Source organism: Rhipicephalus sanguineus, chromosome 2, assembly GCF_013339695.2.
Source record: "Rhipicephalus sanguineus isolate Rsan-2018 chromosome 2, BIME_Rsan_1.4, whole genome shotgun sequence".
NCBI lineage: Eukaryota > Metazoa > Arthropoda > Arachnida > Ixodida > Ixodidae > Rhipicephalus > Rhipicephalus sanguineus.
Genome location: NC_051177.1, coordinates 9,816,432 through 9,835,521, shown reverse-complemented (window position 1 = coordinate 9,835,521; position 19,090 = coordinate 9,816,432). Strand labels below are relative to the sequence as shown.

Genomic DNA, 19,090 nt, shown 5'->3' with positions numbered 1-19,090 from the left:
GGCTACTGCTTCTAGTGCCAGTTATGTAAATGCCATTAGTTAACACGTGGAAATGTTTGTTTTCTAAGCCCACTAGTTCTCGAGAAAAAGGTACAGAAACTACAAAAATGTTCTTTTGAGAAAAACGCAGAAATAACGTAGGGGTACGCGAGCATTACCTGTCAATGTGTCAAAGAAAAAGGACCTAAAATTCTTTTTGAAACGGCGACTACCCAAATGTGATATATTTTCTGAAAGATAAGTATCAGGTAATTTTGACCCAAAATTGATTTTTTTTTTTTTACCAAAGGAAGCCTCATCCCGCTTAAACTGTTAGTTCATTGCGGTTAAAAACAAAAGCCCATATTCACAAAGGTGCCTTGCACTTGATTTTTTCAGGCAATATTTCAGCTAATCACAATGCTAGACTAATGATCGAAATAATCTAACTGAGATGTCGATCTTGACTATAATGACCCCTGTTCGGTTTCTTTGCACTTATCTTTCCTTCCGTTAAAATGAAATTCAAGCTCCAAGCACATTCGTAATGTTTTTTTTTTTTTTTTTGTGAAGTGAGTATTACCTTTCAGATAAAAAGCATGAGTAGTGAATCCTATTGAGACTGGCTTGTGTTCATGGCATGTGGTCTAGAAAACACGGATGCCATGCTGGAAGATGCAGAACAGTGAAAGTGTATAAACGATGCTCTGTTACTACAGACTTGCTCATGTAGATACAACAATGCAGTAGCCACACCTGAACTGCAGAAACATCGAAACAACCGATCCGGGAGTATGGGGCTTATGCTAATATATCTGCAGCACTGGGTGTGCAATATTCATCCTGTTTGTGAAAGCGAACAATGTGCAAAAACTAGTGTCATAATGTCTGCAATAAATATTAGTGTATTTGTGTAATACCAGCGTTACACGGGAATTTGCGATTACTGTCGACCTGCTCCGAGTAAAATATCTGCTCGCGAAATTATCGTAGCCACCGATCCGACTACCTCGGCGCATAATACACTCTGCAAGTCCATGATGGTGCATCATACCGAGTGTGATGCGCCGCTAATATAATAAAATATGACCACGACTGAGCGGTGCGATTGCAGTTGGCTGGATCGACTTCGAGTAAAATCGTTGCGTTGAAAACAGCGCGAAAACGGGATGAAGGCTAAGGATAACAAACAACACAAGCGCTGTTCCTTAGCCTTCGTCCTGTCTTCGCGCTGTTTTCAGCAGAATATGATGTACTAACTGGCCCTTCAAAGCACCCTGCTATCGCCAGCGAATGTTCACGTGTAGCAGCGAAGAATCCGAGTCGGACTTGATCGCGATCGAAATTGCCGTGAGCCATCCTTACGACACGATTCCTTGCACCTGATTGTTTTCAACTGGCAAGTTGGGTGTATCGTAGTATATTAATTGTGACTTTGCTACTTCGCAAAGCTAGCAGACGACCGTGAGGTACGTGTGAAACCTTCGTCATTTTGTAGTGCCCAACCAGTTGAGGATTCTCTGCGGGCAGTAATTTGCCGCTAAGATTTCCTTCTTCCGATCGAGTGTTCTGTCGTTCTGTCGAGTGTGTCAAAAGGAACGAATAACACTGTATTCGCAGCAGAAACCGAATGGCGGCGCTGCGGTCGCTTCCTGTAGCGGCCATGAAAACAAATGTCGCCACTGTAGCATGGTATACAGTGTAGTTTGTGACTGGCTGACATGCGATCTCGCGCTACGCTCAACAACGTGTCCTGCGCACATAGACGATGGTACCAGAATCCATTGTTCAAGCGCTATTGGCACCACTACCAGCACACGATCAACTGGTTTCAAGATCACCAGCAACTTTTACGTGACCTAACCGCACAAAGCGCAGCGAGTAAGTCCCTTACACAATCACCTTCTTTGAAGGAAACTGCAACACTCTTTCTCGTTGTCATCGAGTGACCGAGGTGGATATTGCCTCACGAATCGATTGTCGCATGCATTTTGTCGCACGCTTTCCCTCCTTTCGTCCTGATGAGCGCGCTGAAACTTGCTACACAGAAGGCGATGGCAAAGGGGAAAAAAGCTACGTGCATCATCGCTTAATAGCCTTGAATTCATTACACGCACATGAATATAACAACCACTTTTTCACGCATTCAGCGCCATATAATGTTGCTACGCGCATTGTGCAATATTCTTTCAGACACAAAGCAAAAAGTTAGTCCTTGAAAAGAATGCCAGGAGCTCGATCGGCAGTTTTTATTCTGTCAACGCGTCGGCCCACTTTCACTGTGATGCAGCTGGTTCGACGCCAGGATTTTTTTACCGGAGGGGGGGGGGGGGGGGGGGCTGCCCGCTGCCGCCCCTGAGCAGAAGCGTTCGAATCAGCCAATGGCCGTGTAAGTACATACTCCCCGCCGATGACGTAGACGGGCCCGTCTATGACGCAGTTCGCCGAGAGGAGAGCGCGCTGTGTGCAGTGCTTTTACATTTGGCTCACAGGAGCACGGCCGCTGGATAAAAAGCGCACGGTACGGCCTGCCGCGTCGGGCGCCATTACCTTTCTATGGGAGAGCGCGTGTTGGCCCTAGTTGCAGTTGCGGCCGCTGCGGCGCGACGGGGCGGGGAAGGGAGACGGGTGCCGGCGGCTCCGTTTGGCAGCAGCCGCAGCAAATTATTCGGTGGTGGTCACAACAGCGGTCTCAGTCAGCTGTTCTAAGCGGTTTTTTTCTATCTCATCTATCGCAGTCATGGCATATCATGCATTCAGTTGAGTCCGTTAGCGTAATCTGGTTAAATAGCCACTTAAGTTTCTTTGTACATGCCGATCGAGCTCCTGGCATTCTTTTCAAGGACTAACTTTTTGCTTTGTGTCTGAAAGAATATTGCACAATGCGCGTAGCAACATTATATGGCGCTGAATGCGTGAAAAAGTGGTTGTTATATTCATGTGCGTGTAATGAATTCATCGTTTGTCATTTTAACACATTGATTTCCGTGACATTTCTTCGGCACCTTTGAGTTTTCTTAGCTGAAAATGCTTGACAGGTATTGATTTGAAACATCTGACAATACACGTTCATGTCCTTTATACACAAGAAGTGCATGTAAAAACATACGTTGAATCTTTTTAATTCAGCTTCGGATGCTTGATACTAGCGGATTCTACAAATATAGTGACGCACTCCTCGTAACTTTGTTGAAAAGGCTGAGGAATTATATATTCATTAGAAGTGGCTTGCAAATTTCTTGACAGTTCTTAGCAGGGCAATGCCATCAAATTGATGTATATATATAAGGCCGATCACTGGAGCTAATATATCAAAGAATGAAGCTACAACTGAAGTTTTCTTTAACTCAAGAAACAAAACCACGAAATGGCGGGGATCAACTCAAGATATATATATATATATATATATAAGTATAAAAGTATATGCGCCTTCATAACAACAACTGTTTATTTTGTCTACGTTTCGACGGGAGCCCCGTCTTCTTCAGGACATAACAATATTTACAGCGTGTGTGTGTCCTCTTATAGCATGTTGAGAGTGGAAGGGAAAGGACAGAAAGGAAGGGAAATAACGGAGAAAAAAGGGGGGGGGGGAACCACGACAACAACAACAACAACAATAACAGCAATATACACAAAAAAAAAAAGAGCAAAGAAAAGAAGGGTTTTGCTTGTCGCGGACATTGTGTTCGTTTAGGCAGCGACAACAATAGAGCCTCTGCGCACCCATCTTCCCCCAAACGGGCCATGTAATGACCCCGCGCATCTAGTATGGCCCCTTCCGGTGTGGGGCCACGGGTGGCGTTTTTGACGTCCTTCTTCGTCGTTTACCGCGTTAAAGTAATTGGCGGGGTGGACAGTGAGGGCTTTCAGCGTATGTTTTTCCGTGTCGGCCTGGATGTAAGACCCGAAGTGGTCGGTAGTGTTGTCGCGTCGTCAATATTTATTAAGCGCATTGGCTCTTTTTGCAAGAGGAAAAGATGTAGAGAAAGGTAAGGGTTGTAAAGGAAAAAGACCGACTAAAAGCTTGTTCGTGTAATGACAGTTTAAGTGCAGTGCTGTACGGTGTACACAACACTGTACGACGTCCGGGACCACTTATCTGTGCATGCCGGCTGTGCTTGAAGTGGCAGATGAATCCTGGTTAGTGAGATGCTAAGTTCAAGGCTGCACCAAGGAGTGCTATCGTTCAAAACATTGTTATGCTCGTATTGGGCGGCAAGGGGCCGGGGACTGATTAGAGATTGGCGTTTGCGCTTTTTAATGATCGTAATGCGGAGAGGGTTCCCGGGTGTTCATTGATTCCACTTTTTATCGTGTCGAATTTGTATATAAAGTATGATTCACGTTGCTCCCTTTCTCTGGTTGTTCGAAAATTGTTTTCCAAGAGTGTAACCTTGATACCCTCGAAACTGTGATCTTTCAATGCGACATGTTTAGAAAGTGGAAGGCCAGGCAGGGAACGTGCATGTGACCGATGGTTGTTGAACCTAATTCTAAAAGGCACGGCACCGAAGGTACGGCACCGAAGGGGCTGCGCTTATCAGCATCACCTTCGATGCATAATTTTTCTAAAGCAGAAATGAGAGAGTGGAACAAAATTCTTGATCACGCCACACTGGAGCTAACTAAGGTCACCATTAAACACTGTGAAAAGACTCTAATGACACTTATGGACGAGGAGCGGCATGCAAGAACTAACCTGCCTCTTTCGGAATTGGAGGCCAAAGAACTCGACTTATTCGAGCAGAAGAAAAAGGGAGAAATAGAAAAGCTTAAAACAAAGAAATTTGCGCGAGATAACGTTCCAGAACAAGTAATACCCGCTGTAGCCTGCAACAAAAATACCAGACCGCCCCACATTCAGAAAGACCTACCGGCACACCCCAGAGAAGCAAATGTCATCAACCTTTCAGAAAAAGAACTTAGCCAAGACGAATTGACTGTACTATCACGTGGACTTACGTTCTGCCCTAGCAATGGAAAGTACGATGAATTCACGCTTCTAAAAGATTTAGACGACTTCGCACGAAATTTACGATTGGAGGAATATTTCTTTGATAAACCCCAAAAAGATAATCCACTTTTCCGCGGTAACATTGGCCGACAATGGACCCCAGACGCCAACAGGGATCGACATTTGGATCTCTATATAGATGCGGTTCAGAAAGATGTCATACATGCGTACAAGGCGTACAAACCAAGTATGAATAATATTTCAAAGAAAGAAAGAGAAGCGCTTCTCGCGTTGAGCAACCGCGAAGATCTCGTCATTAAACCAGCAGACAAAGGTGGCGCGATTGTTATTCTTAATACATCGGATTACATTGAGGAAGGCAAGCGACAACTAAATGACAAAAAATTCTATAAACATCTCGATTCGGACCCTACAACCGAACATAAAGAAATAATTCTGACAGCTCTTCAGGAGCTTAGACGTGAGGACGAGATCGATCCACAGCTTCAAAAAGCACTTGTTACGGCACATTCGGCACCAGGTCGTTTTTACATGCTCCCCAAAATTCACAAAGAGGGAAACCCTGGTCGACCAATTATATCAGGAACGGGAACATTAACTGAACCCATATCTAGCTATATTGACTCTTTAATCAAAAACATACCACCCACACATGAGTCTTTCTTGCGCGACACAAACCATTTTCTACGGGAAATATCGGACGTAAGATTTCCAGACGGCGCATTCCTGGTAACGTTGGATGTTAGTTCACTCTACACGAATATACCACATGACGATGGTATCAGGGCACTTGTAGAATCATATGGCAACCACAACCCTGACGCATATCCAAGCAAAAAGATAATTGCAATTTTAACCCGACTTGTCCTCGAACTGAACAGCTTCGAATTTAACAACCAGTACTACTACCTTCAAATCAGCGGCACGGCAATGGGTACAAGAATGGCCCCAAACTACGCTAACATATTCATGCATCACATAGAGTCCAATTTCCTTTCAGGCTGTGATATCAGACCTTCATTCTATAAACGGTACCTAGACGACATATTCATGATTTGGACTGATTCAGAAAACGAACTCCTCAAATTCATACATGCCTTTAACCAAGCACACCCCAGCATCTCTTTTACGTACTCCTACTCTAACACTGAAATAAGCTTCCTGGATGTACACATTCGAATAGAGGATGGCGCGTTGGTCACTAGTGTATACAGAAAACCTACGGACAGGCAACGGTACCTGCACTTCAAAAGCTGCCACCCGCGCCACTGCAAGACCAGTATTCCCTATTCCCAAGCACACAGATTCAAAAGAATCTGCTCTCGCTCTGAGGATTTCCAAAAAAACACCGCACGTATGCGCGAGGTACTCCTCCATCAAGAATACCCACCAGCTATCATTGATGACGCGATCAAAAAAGCGACAAATCTGGACCGCCAGACTCTACTACACCAACAAAAAGATACCGATCAGCAGCGCAAGAAAAATCTTGTATTAACTTTTACAAACAACCCACCCAACATTAATAAGATCTTAAAAAAACACTTTAACATATTGGAACAGAGCAAGCGACTATCCAAAATTTTCACTTCCCCTCCGGGTGTGGTATACAGGCGGCCAAGAAGTATCAGGGATCATTTAATAAATTCAAAGATAGGCACAAAGCCCCAAATCGGGTGTCGCCCTTGCGGAAAAGGAAGATGCAAAGTATGCAAGCACATGCAGACAACAACCGTGGCGGAAAGCACACACTCAAATTTTAAGCACAAAATAAGTGGTGCACTTGACTGCGACTCAAACAACGTCATATACCTTTTGGAATGTGGGGTATGTAACATGCAATACGTAGGCCAGACAGACACGCCTTTTAGAATTAGGTTCAACAACCATCGGTCACATGCACGTTCCCTGCCTGGCCTTCCACTTTCTAAACATGTCGCATTGAAAGATCACAGTTTCGAGGGTATCAAGGTTACACTCTTGGAAAACAATTTTCGAACAACCAGAGAAAGGGAGCAACGTGAATCATACTTTATATACAAATTCGACACGATAAAAAGTGGAATCAATGAACACCCGGGAACCCTCTCCGCATTACGATCATTAAAAAGCGCAAACGCCAATCTCTAATCAGTCCCCGGCCCCTTGCCGCCCAATACGAGCATAACAATGTTTTGAACGATAGCGCTCCTTGGTGCAGCCTTGAACTTAGCATCTCACTAACCAGGATTCATCTGCCACTTCAAGCACAGCCGGCATGCACAGATAAGTGGTCCCGGACGTCGTACAGTGTTGTGTACACCGTACAGCACTGCACTTAAACTGTCATTACACGAACAAGCTTTTAGTCGGTCTTTTTCCTTTACAACCCTTACCTTTCTCTACATCTTTTCCTCTTGCAAAAAGAGCCAATGCGCTTAATAAATATTGACGACGCGACAACACTACCGACCACTTCGGGTCTTACATCCAGGCCGACACGGAAAAACATACGCTGAAAGCCCTCACTGTCCACCCCGCCAATTACTTTAACGCGGTAAACGACGAAGAAGGACGTCAAAAACGCCACCCGTGGCCCCACACCGGAAGGGGCCATACTAGATGCGCGGGGTCATTACATGGCCCGTTTGGGGGAAGATGGGTGCGCAGAGGCTCTATTGTTGTCGCTGCCTAAACGAACACAATGTCCGCGACAAGCAAAACCCTTCTTTTCTTTGCTCTTTTTTTTTTGTGTATATTGCTGTTATTGTTGTTGTTGTTGTTGTCGTGGTTCCCCCCCCCCCTTTTTTTCTCCGTTATTTCCCTTCCTTTCTGTCCTTTCCCTTCCACTCTCAACATGCTATAAGAGGACACACACACGCTGTAAATATTGTTATGTCCTGAAGAAGACTGGGCTCCCGTCGAAACGTAGACAAAATAAACAGTTGTTTTTATGAAGGCGCATATACTTTTATACTTATAACCTTGCGGCAACCGAAGTTACTCTTCCGTATATAAGCCTTATATATACATATATATATATATATATATATATATATATATACATGCGTGGCAATCGCTTTCACGGCTGCTGTAGGACAGTCAAGTACGTAATACCTGTGTTGGAGCGAGCACGGGTGCCTTTGTAGACAATATATAATAGAAAAAATAAACAGCAATAGATGACAGAACCACATGAGGGAGACTGCCAGAAGACAGTCACGTGGTGTGCAATGAAGATGCGCCAGTGCCTGTACAGCGGCTAACATCAAAGGACCAAAACGAAAGGTTTAATGGTCTGCACAGACTAGAAGTAGACAGGGGAGCCAAAATTTGGGCTCACAAGCTGGAGGCATAACACAACAATAATAAAAAAGAAGGAGAAAACAGACGAGTATAAGGAAAGCGTTTACTCCCCCCCCCCCTTTTTTTTTGTTGTTTACCGTATAGCTGTCAAAAGCGATCCACCTTAACTTTGTCCCTGTGAGTCGCTCGCAAGGTGTGTGTTGGCTGCCACGTATATTTGTTTGAAATGAAATATTGTCGTCGCCTACTAGCCGCTTTTCTGCACTTTTTGTCTCCGCATGTTTTGCTGAGGTAAGATTGAGTCTGTGCCCCGTACCGCTAATGACCAAACAATCCCAGTCTATGAATAAAAGGGATACACGTGCTTTTCACGGCAACAAACATCAGTACCACATGGCATTGCGGGGCAACGCACGCCACCGCAATGCAACAGCGTTCGGAAACAACCGGAACCGATGACAAAGGTGCCGCGGGCTGAAAGGTGGGAACTAGAAAAAAAACGAGATATAAGAGGAAACGGGAAGGTGGTGTCACGGCCGCTGGATTGCAACCAGCCGCCGTTTGCAGCTAGCAGGTATGAGCCCTGAATTGATAATAAATAAAATAACTTCTCACATTTTGTCCAGATTTTATGTTCACTGTTGAATTCGTTACACGATCATGAAAACGGCGTGACGGGAAGAGACAGAAATACTGAAAATCAGCGCAGGAATGCAAGCAGTTGTGTTCGTGTGTTTTTCAGCCTTTTCATCACTCTTTCCGTCTGACCGTTTTCACATTAGTTAATCCGTAACAGCTCGCCCAATAGTCAGTATTGAAGAGATAGTCCATGAAATTTCAAAGTGACTCGAATCGCCTTCTATGAGATGGTCGCACATATGATAAGCATTACTTCACGGCAGTTGCATGTGATACCGCATGGTATGTTACTATAAACATGTTTGGAGGAAGGAAAAAGTTTCTCTTACTTTGTGTAATATAAACAGTGGCCGCTACAATTTCTGAGATCCCATTTTCGAAATGAAATGATTAAATCTGAAGCAACATACTCAGAGCCAAAATAAAGAATTTGGATGCATTAGGAAAGGTGCAGCGCCTCCAGGTTGGTTAGTTGTGGTCTTCTAGGATACCAGAAAAATATGCCTACGCGATTACTTCCACAAAAAGCGATCGGTGCTCGAAGTTGCATCTTGGGCAAGGCAAGGACAAAAATTCCCAAGAGCTGCAAGTTTGTACAAGAAATATCGGTAATTAACCGATGTGTACACGACAGATGGATTTCAGAAGATTTCAGGCGTCACATGTAGACGCACGCGCTCAAGCATAAGTGCCGCAAGCGCGCCGCGCATGTGATCCCGCGGGCGTCCGCGAAACCCGTCCCCGCCCGGTGGCACCGCAGCGGTGGTCCGGGAAACTAGGCCTGTCACGCCGGTTTCGGAGCACGCGGCAGGCCGTACCCGTGCGCTTCTTCATCCAGCGGCCGTGACAGGAGTCTCAATTGGCAGCGTTTTCTGACCATTTTCAAAAAGTGTTGCAGGGCTCTTTTATACGACCTAAAGTTTGAGGTGGTTGGTTCATGATGGCAGAGTATGGCCATGCAGACACAGGAGTAGAGAATACAAACTTGATAGTCGGCGTTTGTGCTTTCCCTTGTATCTGCACGCCTACTGTCTTTGATGGTTCAAGGAAATGGCTGGGATATATGTAACTTTTCAGCACTGTCAGATGGCGCTATCTTTTTGTACCACTATTTCTGTCAGGTGGCATGGAGAGGCCCAAGCAACATTTTATCCTTGGCAAAATGTCGGCCTGACGTCGCTGGGCAACTGCACTGTCGTTGGCCCAACCTTGGCAACCAATGTAGGGCCGGTCTTGGGGATTGACATTGGCCTCATGTGGGCCTGCGTCGGCACCTGATGTAGGCCCGTCCACCATGGCCGACGATGTCGAGTGCATGCCGCTCGCGGGTTGACCAAGGCCCGACATTACGTCGGCGTCGATTTACCGACGGCCGTAGGTCGGTTGCGGACGTTTCTCGCTAGTATTGCTCTGCTTTTTTTCTTATTTTTTGTGCGTATTCTAACAAAACGCATCAATTGTTTTTCTGGTGTGTTGGTGCGTGTTGTATTTAATGTGAATGGGCAGTTTATAGAGGCGTTTAACTCTATCTGAATTAATTACGGGCAGAGTCCTCATGTAAGACGGAATTAAACGCCTCTAACGGTCTGCACTAATTAACGTGTTAATACGTAACACACAATAAAAGAAAGGCGTGAATATAAGTTTTCTCTCTTTAGATGTTTATTTTCCAATTGTATAGAAGCACTAATTTTACATGCAACATTGTTCGCACGGAGCGTTTGCATCAGCCCTTGTGCAACGCAACCGTACAGTCCATGTGATCGCTGCAGGATAGCGGACGGCATTCTTGTTGGATCGGCTCCCTTCTTTCGGCCAGTTCTTGTGCTCTTGGCCCTGAACACGTGCGCAGATGCGACGTTTTACCTTTGAGATGTGAGACGGTAAATCGCCACCCTCATCGAGATGTGAAACTTGCATTGTCCTTCTGTCGGGAAAGACTGAAAGAAAGAACAATGAATAATACTGTGAGAAAGGTAGACTATTTACTTGACCAGTTGCACAGTCATGTCGCGTCTAGAAACTCTATTCACACAGCTAAACAAAATAATTTTGTCGCTGCACAAATAGAAAAACACCGCACTTACAATAAATGCGAGTGTGCTGAAATTCTGAGAAGTGCTTCAAGCTCGACAGCGCACAAACTAGATAATATGTGGAGACAGGGTGGATCGAGATTTTCATTGTTGGCTCGTAATGTCACTGGAAAACAAATAAATAGATTAATGAGAACACAATCTTACCTTCAAAGCGGCCGCGGGCCAGTCACATATTGTGCAGTCGGCATTTACAGCACACCTGCGACCAAATTCAATGTGAAAAGTGATTGCGTGATACTTTTGTAACCAAGCATGCGTCTTACCAGAATTCTTTTCAGTTGGCGAGACCAGGGCAGCATGCTATCCACACCAGTCCTTGTTGCAGTGTTCCCTAGAGAAAATGGCAAAATGGGTCATGGTCTTACAATAAGATGCCACAAATAAAAAAGAAGAAAACTTTACGTATTTCCCCGTCAATGAAGTATTGGGTCCACATACAAATATAACCGCCGTTTGCCTGAACATTTCTGATCTGCCAGCTAGAAGAGATGACCAGATTGACGCATCGATTGTGCAAATAAAATTTGATTTTGTCGCTAGACAAAACTCACCATGGCGGTACACCGAGGAAATAGAATGTCACTTACGAGTTCGCGTCAAATCCTCGGCAGCGGGAGACGGCCGCGCGCCTCCAGGATCAAGGCAAACGAAATGCTTCTGAGTGCTTGCCCGTCTCTGTGCAGTGTTTCAGCACGTCCTCGCTCGAAAGAGCTACGATTTTGGCGGGAAGGGAACTCACGCACGCCACGGAGCTTGCTTCCCTCCCCTGCGCTGTGACAAAGAAAAAAAAAACCGCGAGAGGTCCGGGGTCCGCCGCTCCGCTTGCATGCCCCGCCTCCCTCGCACATTCCGTTCCTCCTTTCAGGACTTGCCATTTTTTCTGGGAGAGGGATGTGATGCATGTTGTGTGTGCTTTGGCGCGTGCTCTCTCTCCAAAGCAAAAACCGCAAGAACCCATCTCACCACTTTTTTTTTTTTTTCGGGGGAACGCACGTGTTGCTTATATCAGCTCTGTCTGGTGAGAAGAAAAAAAGGCGCGCGAAATTTCCACTGAAGCACATGCCTAAACTTTCTAGGGCAGCGCTAATGCGTCCAAGAAGCGAATCGAATTTGAATTGAACTGTTTTCATTGTTAACACAAGATGTCGTTGGCAACCTAACATTAAAACAAATTAACATGAAAACCGTAAACTGAGCATCAGGTACAAATTTTAAAAATCTTTAGCGTGTACCCATGTCGTACCACTGTATGTACAGTGAGCATATAAGTGCTTCATCGTAACAGGTCATCATAAGGCTTGAAAGGTGCTCATGACAATGCGGCGGAGGATTCTAGGCGGCCCGACCGCTAAAGGTTCTGAAGTTTCTTGCGAAACAGGTGAAAAACTTCGACATTTAAATTCCACATCCTAACCAACTCCGTAACTGTACCTTTTCTTATTCACATACTTAATGTGCACATCAGAAATATTCGGCTGGATTCGGGAAAACTGAGGCACAGTAAACATAACTTTAGTGCTGGTGTTATTGATTGGAGCAGAACTGCAAATGCGACATCATTCTTAGACAAATGGATGTATAATAAGCTACAAGAACACCAGATTTTAAGATCACTTCGCAATTCAGCTTTTCATATAATCAATTAGAGCTTTCGCGCCCCTGAAACACACATCTGAAATTTTCCAGCAAAGTTGTACAGTCCGCGCGATCTCTATTTCGCACAACTCGTGTGACGAAATTAATATATTTTTTGGAGGCACGCTATAAAGCAGCCAAACCTTTCCGATGGGAGAAAGATTGAATTCATTTTCAATAAAGTTTATTACTAATAGATGGTGTAATGTATATGGTCGGTTACAATCAACGTGCCATTCGCGAACTATTTCAGTCAATTCTATACCGCAGCACAATGGACCATTGTAAAGCCACATTAAATATAAATTTGTGTGATTGCACTTTCTTATCCGTTATGTACTTCCTGATGGCAAATACATTGATCTCCAGAGTGTTAAAATCTTGCGATTTCTCAAGGTTATAAAAATATTTTAACGATACGTCTCCGATCGAATAATTCTTCACAACGCCGAAGAACTCCAACTTCCATATTGAGTCAATGCATGCGCTCATCATCATGGCCATCGCATGTCTAGTCAGCATCTGATTAATAGCTTAACTGTTATTCCTTAGCCTGAAGTTTCCCTTACGTCTGTGGTTGACGGTCATTGCTGTTTTCCTTGTTTGACCAAAGGACGTCATCGCGTTTGTAGCTACACTACATGACTTATTCCTCAACATACTGCCCGAACGCGCTGGCGCTTGTTAGCTCGAAACCTAAATGTTGAATTTCAAAGTAAATTTGACCAGTGTTCAACCTGTCAGTCTATCAGAGACGAATACTTTTCACCACGTCGCGTTATTTTGCTCTGCTTTCGATAACAACGGCGTTAGATTGATGAGCTCTGCTGACAAATCCTCATCACTCTATGCAGGCGGTGTAAGGCTGGACAAATATACAGGGTGTCCCAGCTATCACGCAGCACGATTTAAAAAAAGAGGAACGGCGTTACGCGAATCAAACCTACAGCATATTGTTCCTAGTACACTAGAGTAGCCACTGCTATTTTTTTTGTGAATGAGGTTTAATTAATTAGTCATAATTATATTTCTAACTCGACAAGTACTCACCTAATTGTCAAAATGTCAATGAGGCGTATGTAAGTATGTTCAAATGGAATCTAACTGCGCTACTTTCAACAACGTGCTAATTGCGCGCTCATTTTTTCCGCTTGATCAAGAAAGCCCGCGAAATATGAAAAGTGACACGTGACTAGAGTATTGCGTGCGTCGGGAACCAGCGCCCTCAAACAGGCTCCCTATGAGGCAGACAGTATCAAGGAAAAAATGCAGAAAGAAAAAAAAACACATCGCCCTATCTGCCACTCCCCGGCCTAAGAAACGCACCGCTTGGTTTTACAGAGTCAGGCCGTAATAAGAACACCTGCCGCGTTATCAATGAGAACAGTCGGCCGTGAGATATGGATGATTGCGGTGTACTATCGAACGGATTGAATCCCAGCGAAATTGCACGCATATTGCTGGCGCCCGACCTGTACCCTTGCCAAAATGCGGAACGCTGTCTTTCGCAACAGGCAAAGCGGTTGTTTGCAGTAAGCTTAGTTGAGGGCGCTGGTTTCCTTTGCGGGTGGGAGCGTGGTCACGTGTTATTTTTCATATTTAGCGGGCTTTCTTTATCAGCCGGAAAAAATGAGCGCGCAATTAGCACGTTGTTGAAAGTAGCGCAGTTAGATGCCATTTGAACATGCCTACATACGCCTCATTGACATTTTGACAATTAGGCGAGTACCTGTAGAGTTAGAAATATAATTATGACTAATTAATTAAACCTCATTGACGAAAAAAATAGCAGTAGCTACTCTAGTGTACTAGGAACAATATGCTGTAGGTTTGATTCGCGTAACGCCATTCCTCTTTTCTTAAATCGTGCTGCGTGATAGCTGGGACACCCTGTATAAATCAATCTAACGGTGTCGAGCAGTGCACCTGGTCCCATGTGGTGCGTGAGCAAGGGACTTGATAATTAAGCTCTCATATGTGTAGAAACGTACGGTACGCTCACGTTGCGCAGACAGTCAGCCACATACATCAACGGCACGTGAAGCGTCTACTATTAGCAATGTAATTTTATTACTTTTTTTCGTTTTGCATGCGAGGCACCGACGACGGCAGATTATCGCGAGGCACTAGCGATGCATTTGTCTAACGCGTCTTGAAACATAAAGCTGCAGCGTCCATAGAATCATAGAAATATAAAGCTACAGCGTCCAGTTTTAAGCACGTGTTGCTCCTATGGATAATTATCATGAAATAACGGAACTAGTAAACATTTTATTAACATTGATCCAACAGAACAGCAGTGCGCGTTACCCGCTGCAAATGCTCCATTATGCGATTCTTTTATACGTATGAGTCAGAAGATTAGACAAATCCGTGGAATGTTTCTCATGCATTTTCGTGCATCATATTCGCTTGCTTATCTTTTTGTTTAGTATTTTCAAGACTTATAAAATGATCACAATGCGATTTCTGACTGGCATTATTTCGTATCTTGAGGCAGTGCATCGTTAGGATATCCTAATTGTGCAGTATTTTAACTTCTTTATAATGTAGGTTATGGTGTACCTGCTTTGTCTTTTATTAAAAACAAGGGTTCATTTTTCTTTGAAATGCTGTGCTAAAAGGACGAATGTCACAAACATATACAAGGCGACCTCTGACAAAGTGATGGGATAACAGAAACTTTTCAAATAGGCATATCGAGGAATATACCCGTCGTAACTGTATAGTTCCCTGGTTTCAGCCAGAGCTTATTATCTGTGGGAGGTAAAGGTGTAACTACATTGTACATTAAAAAAAAAAAGATAAATTCGCGTTAACTTAATTGAAAATTTGTTGCTACCTAGACGTACACGCGTAAATTTTGATAAACGCAAGTCGTTAGTGGTGCTGTTTCGGACATGTGTCCCATTTTCTTATCTTGGCGGCAAAAGCACTGCTGGGCACTGACGGCGTGCCTGCAGATGTGTGGCTTGTACTGATGCGGCTTCTTCGAAAGAGGAGGCGGCTCCACGTTGAGAAAGAAAACCGAGAACAGCGGAAAAAAAGAAATTTCCCTCTCCCCACCGGCAGCTTCCGGGGCACGGGCCGCAGTAGTGCATGTTTTTTTGCTTCTTTTTTTAAATGTGCTTTTCACTCCACACTCCCTAACTATACTGTAGAGCAGCGCGATTCCTTTTAGTTGGCCTTAGGCTGATCCTCTCTCCATCAGCGTAGGCAGGGGGGTGCAAAAGGGGCCCTTGCCCCCCTCGAGCCACACCGGCACTTGCCCCCCACCCAAGCTATGCCAGCTCTCTCTCTCTCTTCCCCCCCCCCCCCTCCCCCAGCCACGATGTAACACGGGTTTCAACCCCCGAGGCAAAATCCTGCCGACGCCCATGCCTCTTTCCCGCACTTTTCCACCTTATGCGTTTTATTTTCCACAGCACGAGTCTTCAGTGGACTGCCATTACTATGCGTTCATTCTAACAATCTTGAAAGAATATTTCTTGCTTATTTATTGTTCATGTGTTGGTACTAAATCTTACATTGCGGCCACGTCTTTTGATGAGTTTTTTTTTCACATAGCATATATGGTATTTCCGTTTGCCTGACTTATCCGTCAGCGAAAGATAAGAATTTTTACTCATTCCACTGCGCAAATTACATAATAAATGACTAGCTGTTAGAACAAAACATTGCGTCTCTCTATCCACAGACTGTTTGGGTGCAGCGCTGCTCGGGCAGCACGAAACAATTTTCATGCTTCATGTTGTCTGTATACAGACGATGCTTCTTTTAAGTTATACAGAATGGTTTTTAATGGCTGTTTTAGTTCAGAAATGACGAAAATGTATTATGTGAGCTCGGTTTAATGCAAGCGGATGACATTGCTTACATGAAAAAGCAAAATAAATAATCGCCTATCTAAATAAAGTTCATTTATGACCTTAAATTACACTGCCTTACCTACTGCAACTGACTAACTGTAGCCACTGAGTTTGCAATAATTAGAATGAAATCTTACGATTTAATATTTATGCCATCAAATTTGAGGTAGAAATTCACTGTTGCTTCAGTCACGTTTATTTTTGTAAGAATCTGTTTTAAGCATCGAACAACGACAAAAGCCTAGTTTAACATCCATGTATATAAATACTGTCGCACACTTTGCGAATGATGATCTCGAAAAAATCTCTTAAAGTAGATACGCACGCCTGGAGAAACCATGCACGAATGTAATGGCTCGCTATTATTTTTGTTATTTAGTCAATAATGTATTTGGGTTGTTCGGACAGATAATCTCTACCACTTGGTGTAATCGGCTCAAGGACCAGAAGTATGTTGTGTGTCACAGGTGATTTTTGTAATGTTTAAAAAATCTCACTATAGGAGTTGTTTACACTTCCTGCAGTGTATTTTACGCTGCCCTAAAATAATACACGCTGTTCGAATCCTCTGCCGGCAGGGCTGGGCAAAGATACTTTGAAATTGTATCGCGATACGATACAAGATACTCAGGCAAAAAAAGTATTGGAGATACAGATACAAGATACTGCCGCACTAATTGTATCCGATACGATACTTGGCAATTGTATCTTAAGATACTTCGATACATTGTCAAATTTGTTATTATAGATCCATACAATGTAGCAGCAAACGCCTATACACAAAGATGTCTCCTTGAAGATTTCTGAACTGTGACCTAATTAGTTTCACTTGCATGAAATGTCTGTTAGTATATCAAAAGTTTTGCCCTTCTTGCTCAAAGTATATTAATTTCCTTCCAAAACAACTTATTGGAGCTTGTTTTAGCTTGTTCACAGGACAACTCTTTATACACTTCGCTGACAGCGGTTCTTGCTTATCATTTTTGTAATTGATGGCAGTCGCTGCTCAACTTGCCGACCAGCTAGCGGGTTGCCATGTAATCACAATAACGTCAATAAGAAGCCTTCGCACGACGGCGCAAATACCGGTGTGGACTTTTACCTTGTCCGTAAAAGACAGTTTGCACAATACCGTATATCCGGACAGGTGTACAGCAGCAACAACTCTAATAGCGACTTTTTTTCTTCCTGGGGGGGGGGTAAGTGGCGCGGGGAACGCATGGTGTATACGGGGCTTGCGACCGTTCGCTACCGGCCCGGCAGGCACACATGACCGTCTCCGTTCCATTTGTTTTTGCTTTCTAAATAAGTATGTTAGTGAGCTACATAGACATGACTGGTCTCAAGCATTTCTTTCGTGAGGAACACGTGGTCACCATGTGCTGAAACATAACCCTAGAACAAAAACTCTATATTTCAATCCGCGTCCAGATTTCACTCGTTATGTACATCCGTATCGCTGTTTCTGGAATCCGGACTCAAAATCCCCTTCAGAAATGACCTATATATGAGATATGTCAAAGGCCTCCTTTCAAATGGCAACGTGATTTTGTTCAAACTCTCTCCGACCCCGCCATCTTCACTGTCCCCGGGCCCTTGGAGTTAAATTTCGCGACTGCGGCCCGCCGGCTATAAGCTGAGTTTGAGACCCCTGTTGTACACGTAGATGACGTAAACCTGCAATGAATTTCCATGTTCTACTTAGCTGCTGGCGTAAGGGATTCTTTGTTGATATACTCACTAACGTGCAATTTTTTAGCAATTTTTCTTGAACGAGAGAACATATGCAACACAGAAATGTCTCAGACGTATTGCGTAGCTGCACGAAGCATCGCAGGACACCGCCGCTATTCGCGCTATTGCCGCTTATAGCTCCCTTTACGTAGCGATTAGTAATAAGAAAAATATTTAAGAAGGCCTAAAACAGGAAAACAAATATAAGTAAAATAGAGAGGTGGTTGTTTATCAAGCATTCACATTGAATGAGCACAGAAACCTGATACAGACGGCGCCCTTAACAGCTATGATCACAAAGTATTGTCAACTTAATTGTTGAGACCAGGCCGGTAGCCAAAAATTTTTTCGGGGGGGGGGGGGGGGCACTTGCTGAAAACCTTTACTATTTGAGAAAAACACCTATTTTCATTATTTATTTTTGGTATAACTACCTACTTCACCAAAATTTCGAGGGGGGGGGAGTGCCTCGGGCCACTACCCCCCCTCCCACCAAGCCCTTAGCCCCCCCCCCCCCCCCCCCCCCCCCCCCCCCCGGGCTAAGGGCTTGGTTGAGACAATGTGAAATTCAGTGCCTATGGAAAATTGCCTGAAACGGCTCGTTGGGACGCTGAGTAAAACGGAGAATTCAGTAAAACAACGTTTCTCGAATCCCCTTCCTAACATCTTTAAGATGGCTCTTCCATTTTTATAATGCAAACTCAATTTCGCTATTTTCTTAAGCGGTAAGTAGAATATTTTGTACTGTATACTCAAGGCACGCCCACATAATAAATTTGTTTTCGAAATCGCCTTGGCAACGTGTAAATGTGTAAGCAGTAGTAGAAATAAAGCAGGCAGTTAGAAGAATAAAGCAGCAATCTTTTTTTTGG

The 19,090-nt window shown here is 44.1% G+C and overlaps 1 protein-coding gene and 1 long non-coding RNA gene across 2 annotated transcripts in view; one reads left to right on the top strand and one right to left on the bottom strand.

Moving 5' to 3' along the window:
- The first annotated feature begins 1,633 nt into the window (after nt 1–1,633).
- The window catches only part of LOC119382393 (gem-associated protein 8), a 57,546-nt gene continuing 40,089 nt past the window's right edge, over nt 1,634–19,090 (top strand). The window contains exon 1 of the mRNA XM_037650086.1: nt 1,634–1,860. Within this exon, the coding sequence (XP_037506014.1) occupies nt 1,701–1,860 (160 nt within the window). The 5' untranslated portion in view covers nt 1,634–1,700. The remainder of the gene's footprint in view (nt 1,861–19,090) is intronic.
- On the bottom strand, nt 10,520–13,612 carry LOC119382394 (uncharacterized). The gene is made up of 5 exons (XR_007415036.1): nt 11,568–13,612; nt 11,383–11,459; nt 11,244–11,311; nt 10,969–11,179; nt 10,520–10,821 (listed from the first exon to the last, which is right to left on the bottom strand). It is a non-coding gene; the product is annotated as an uncharacterized LOC119382394 (long non-coding RNA).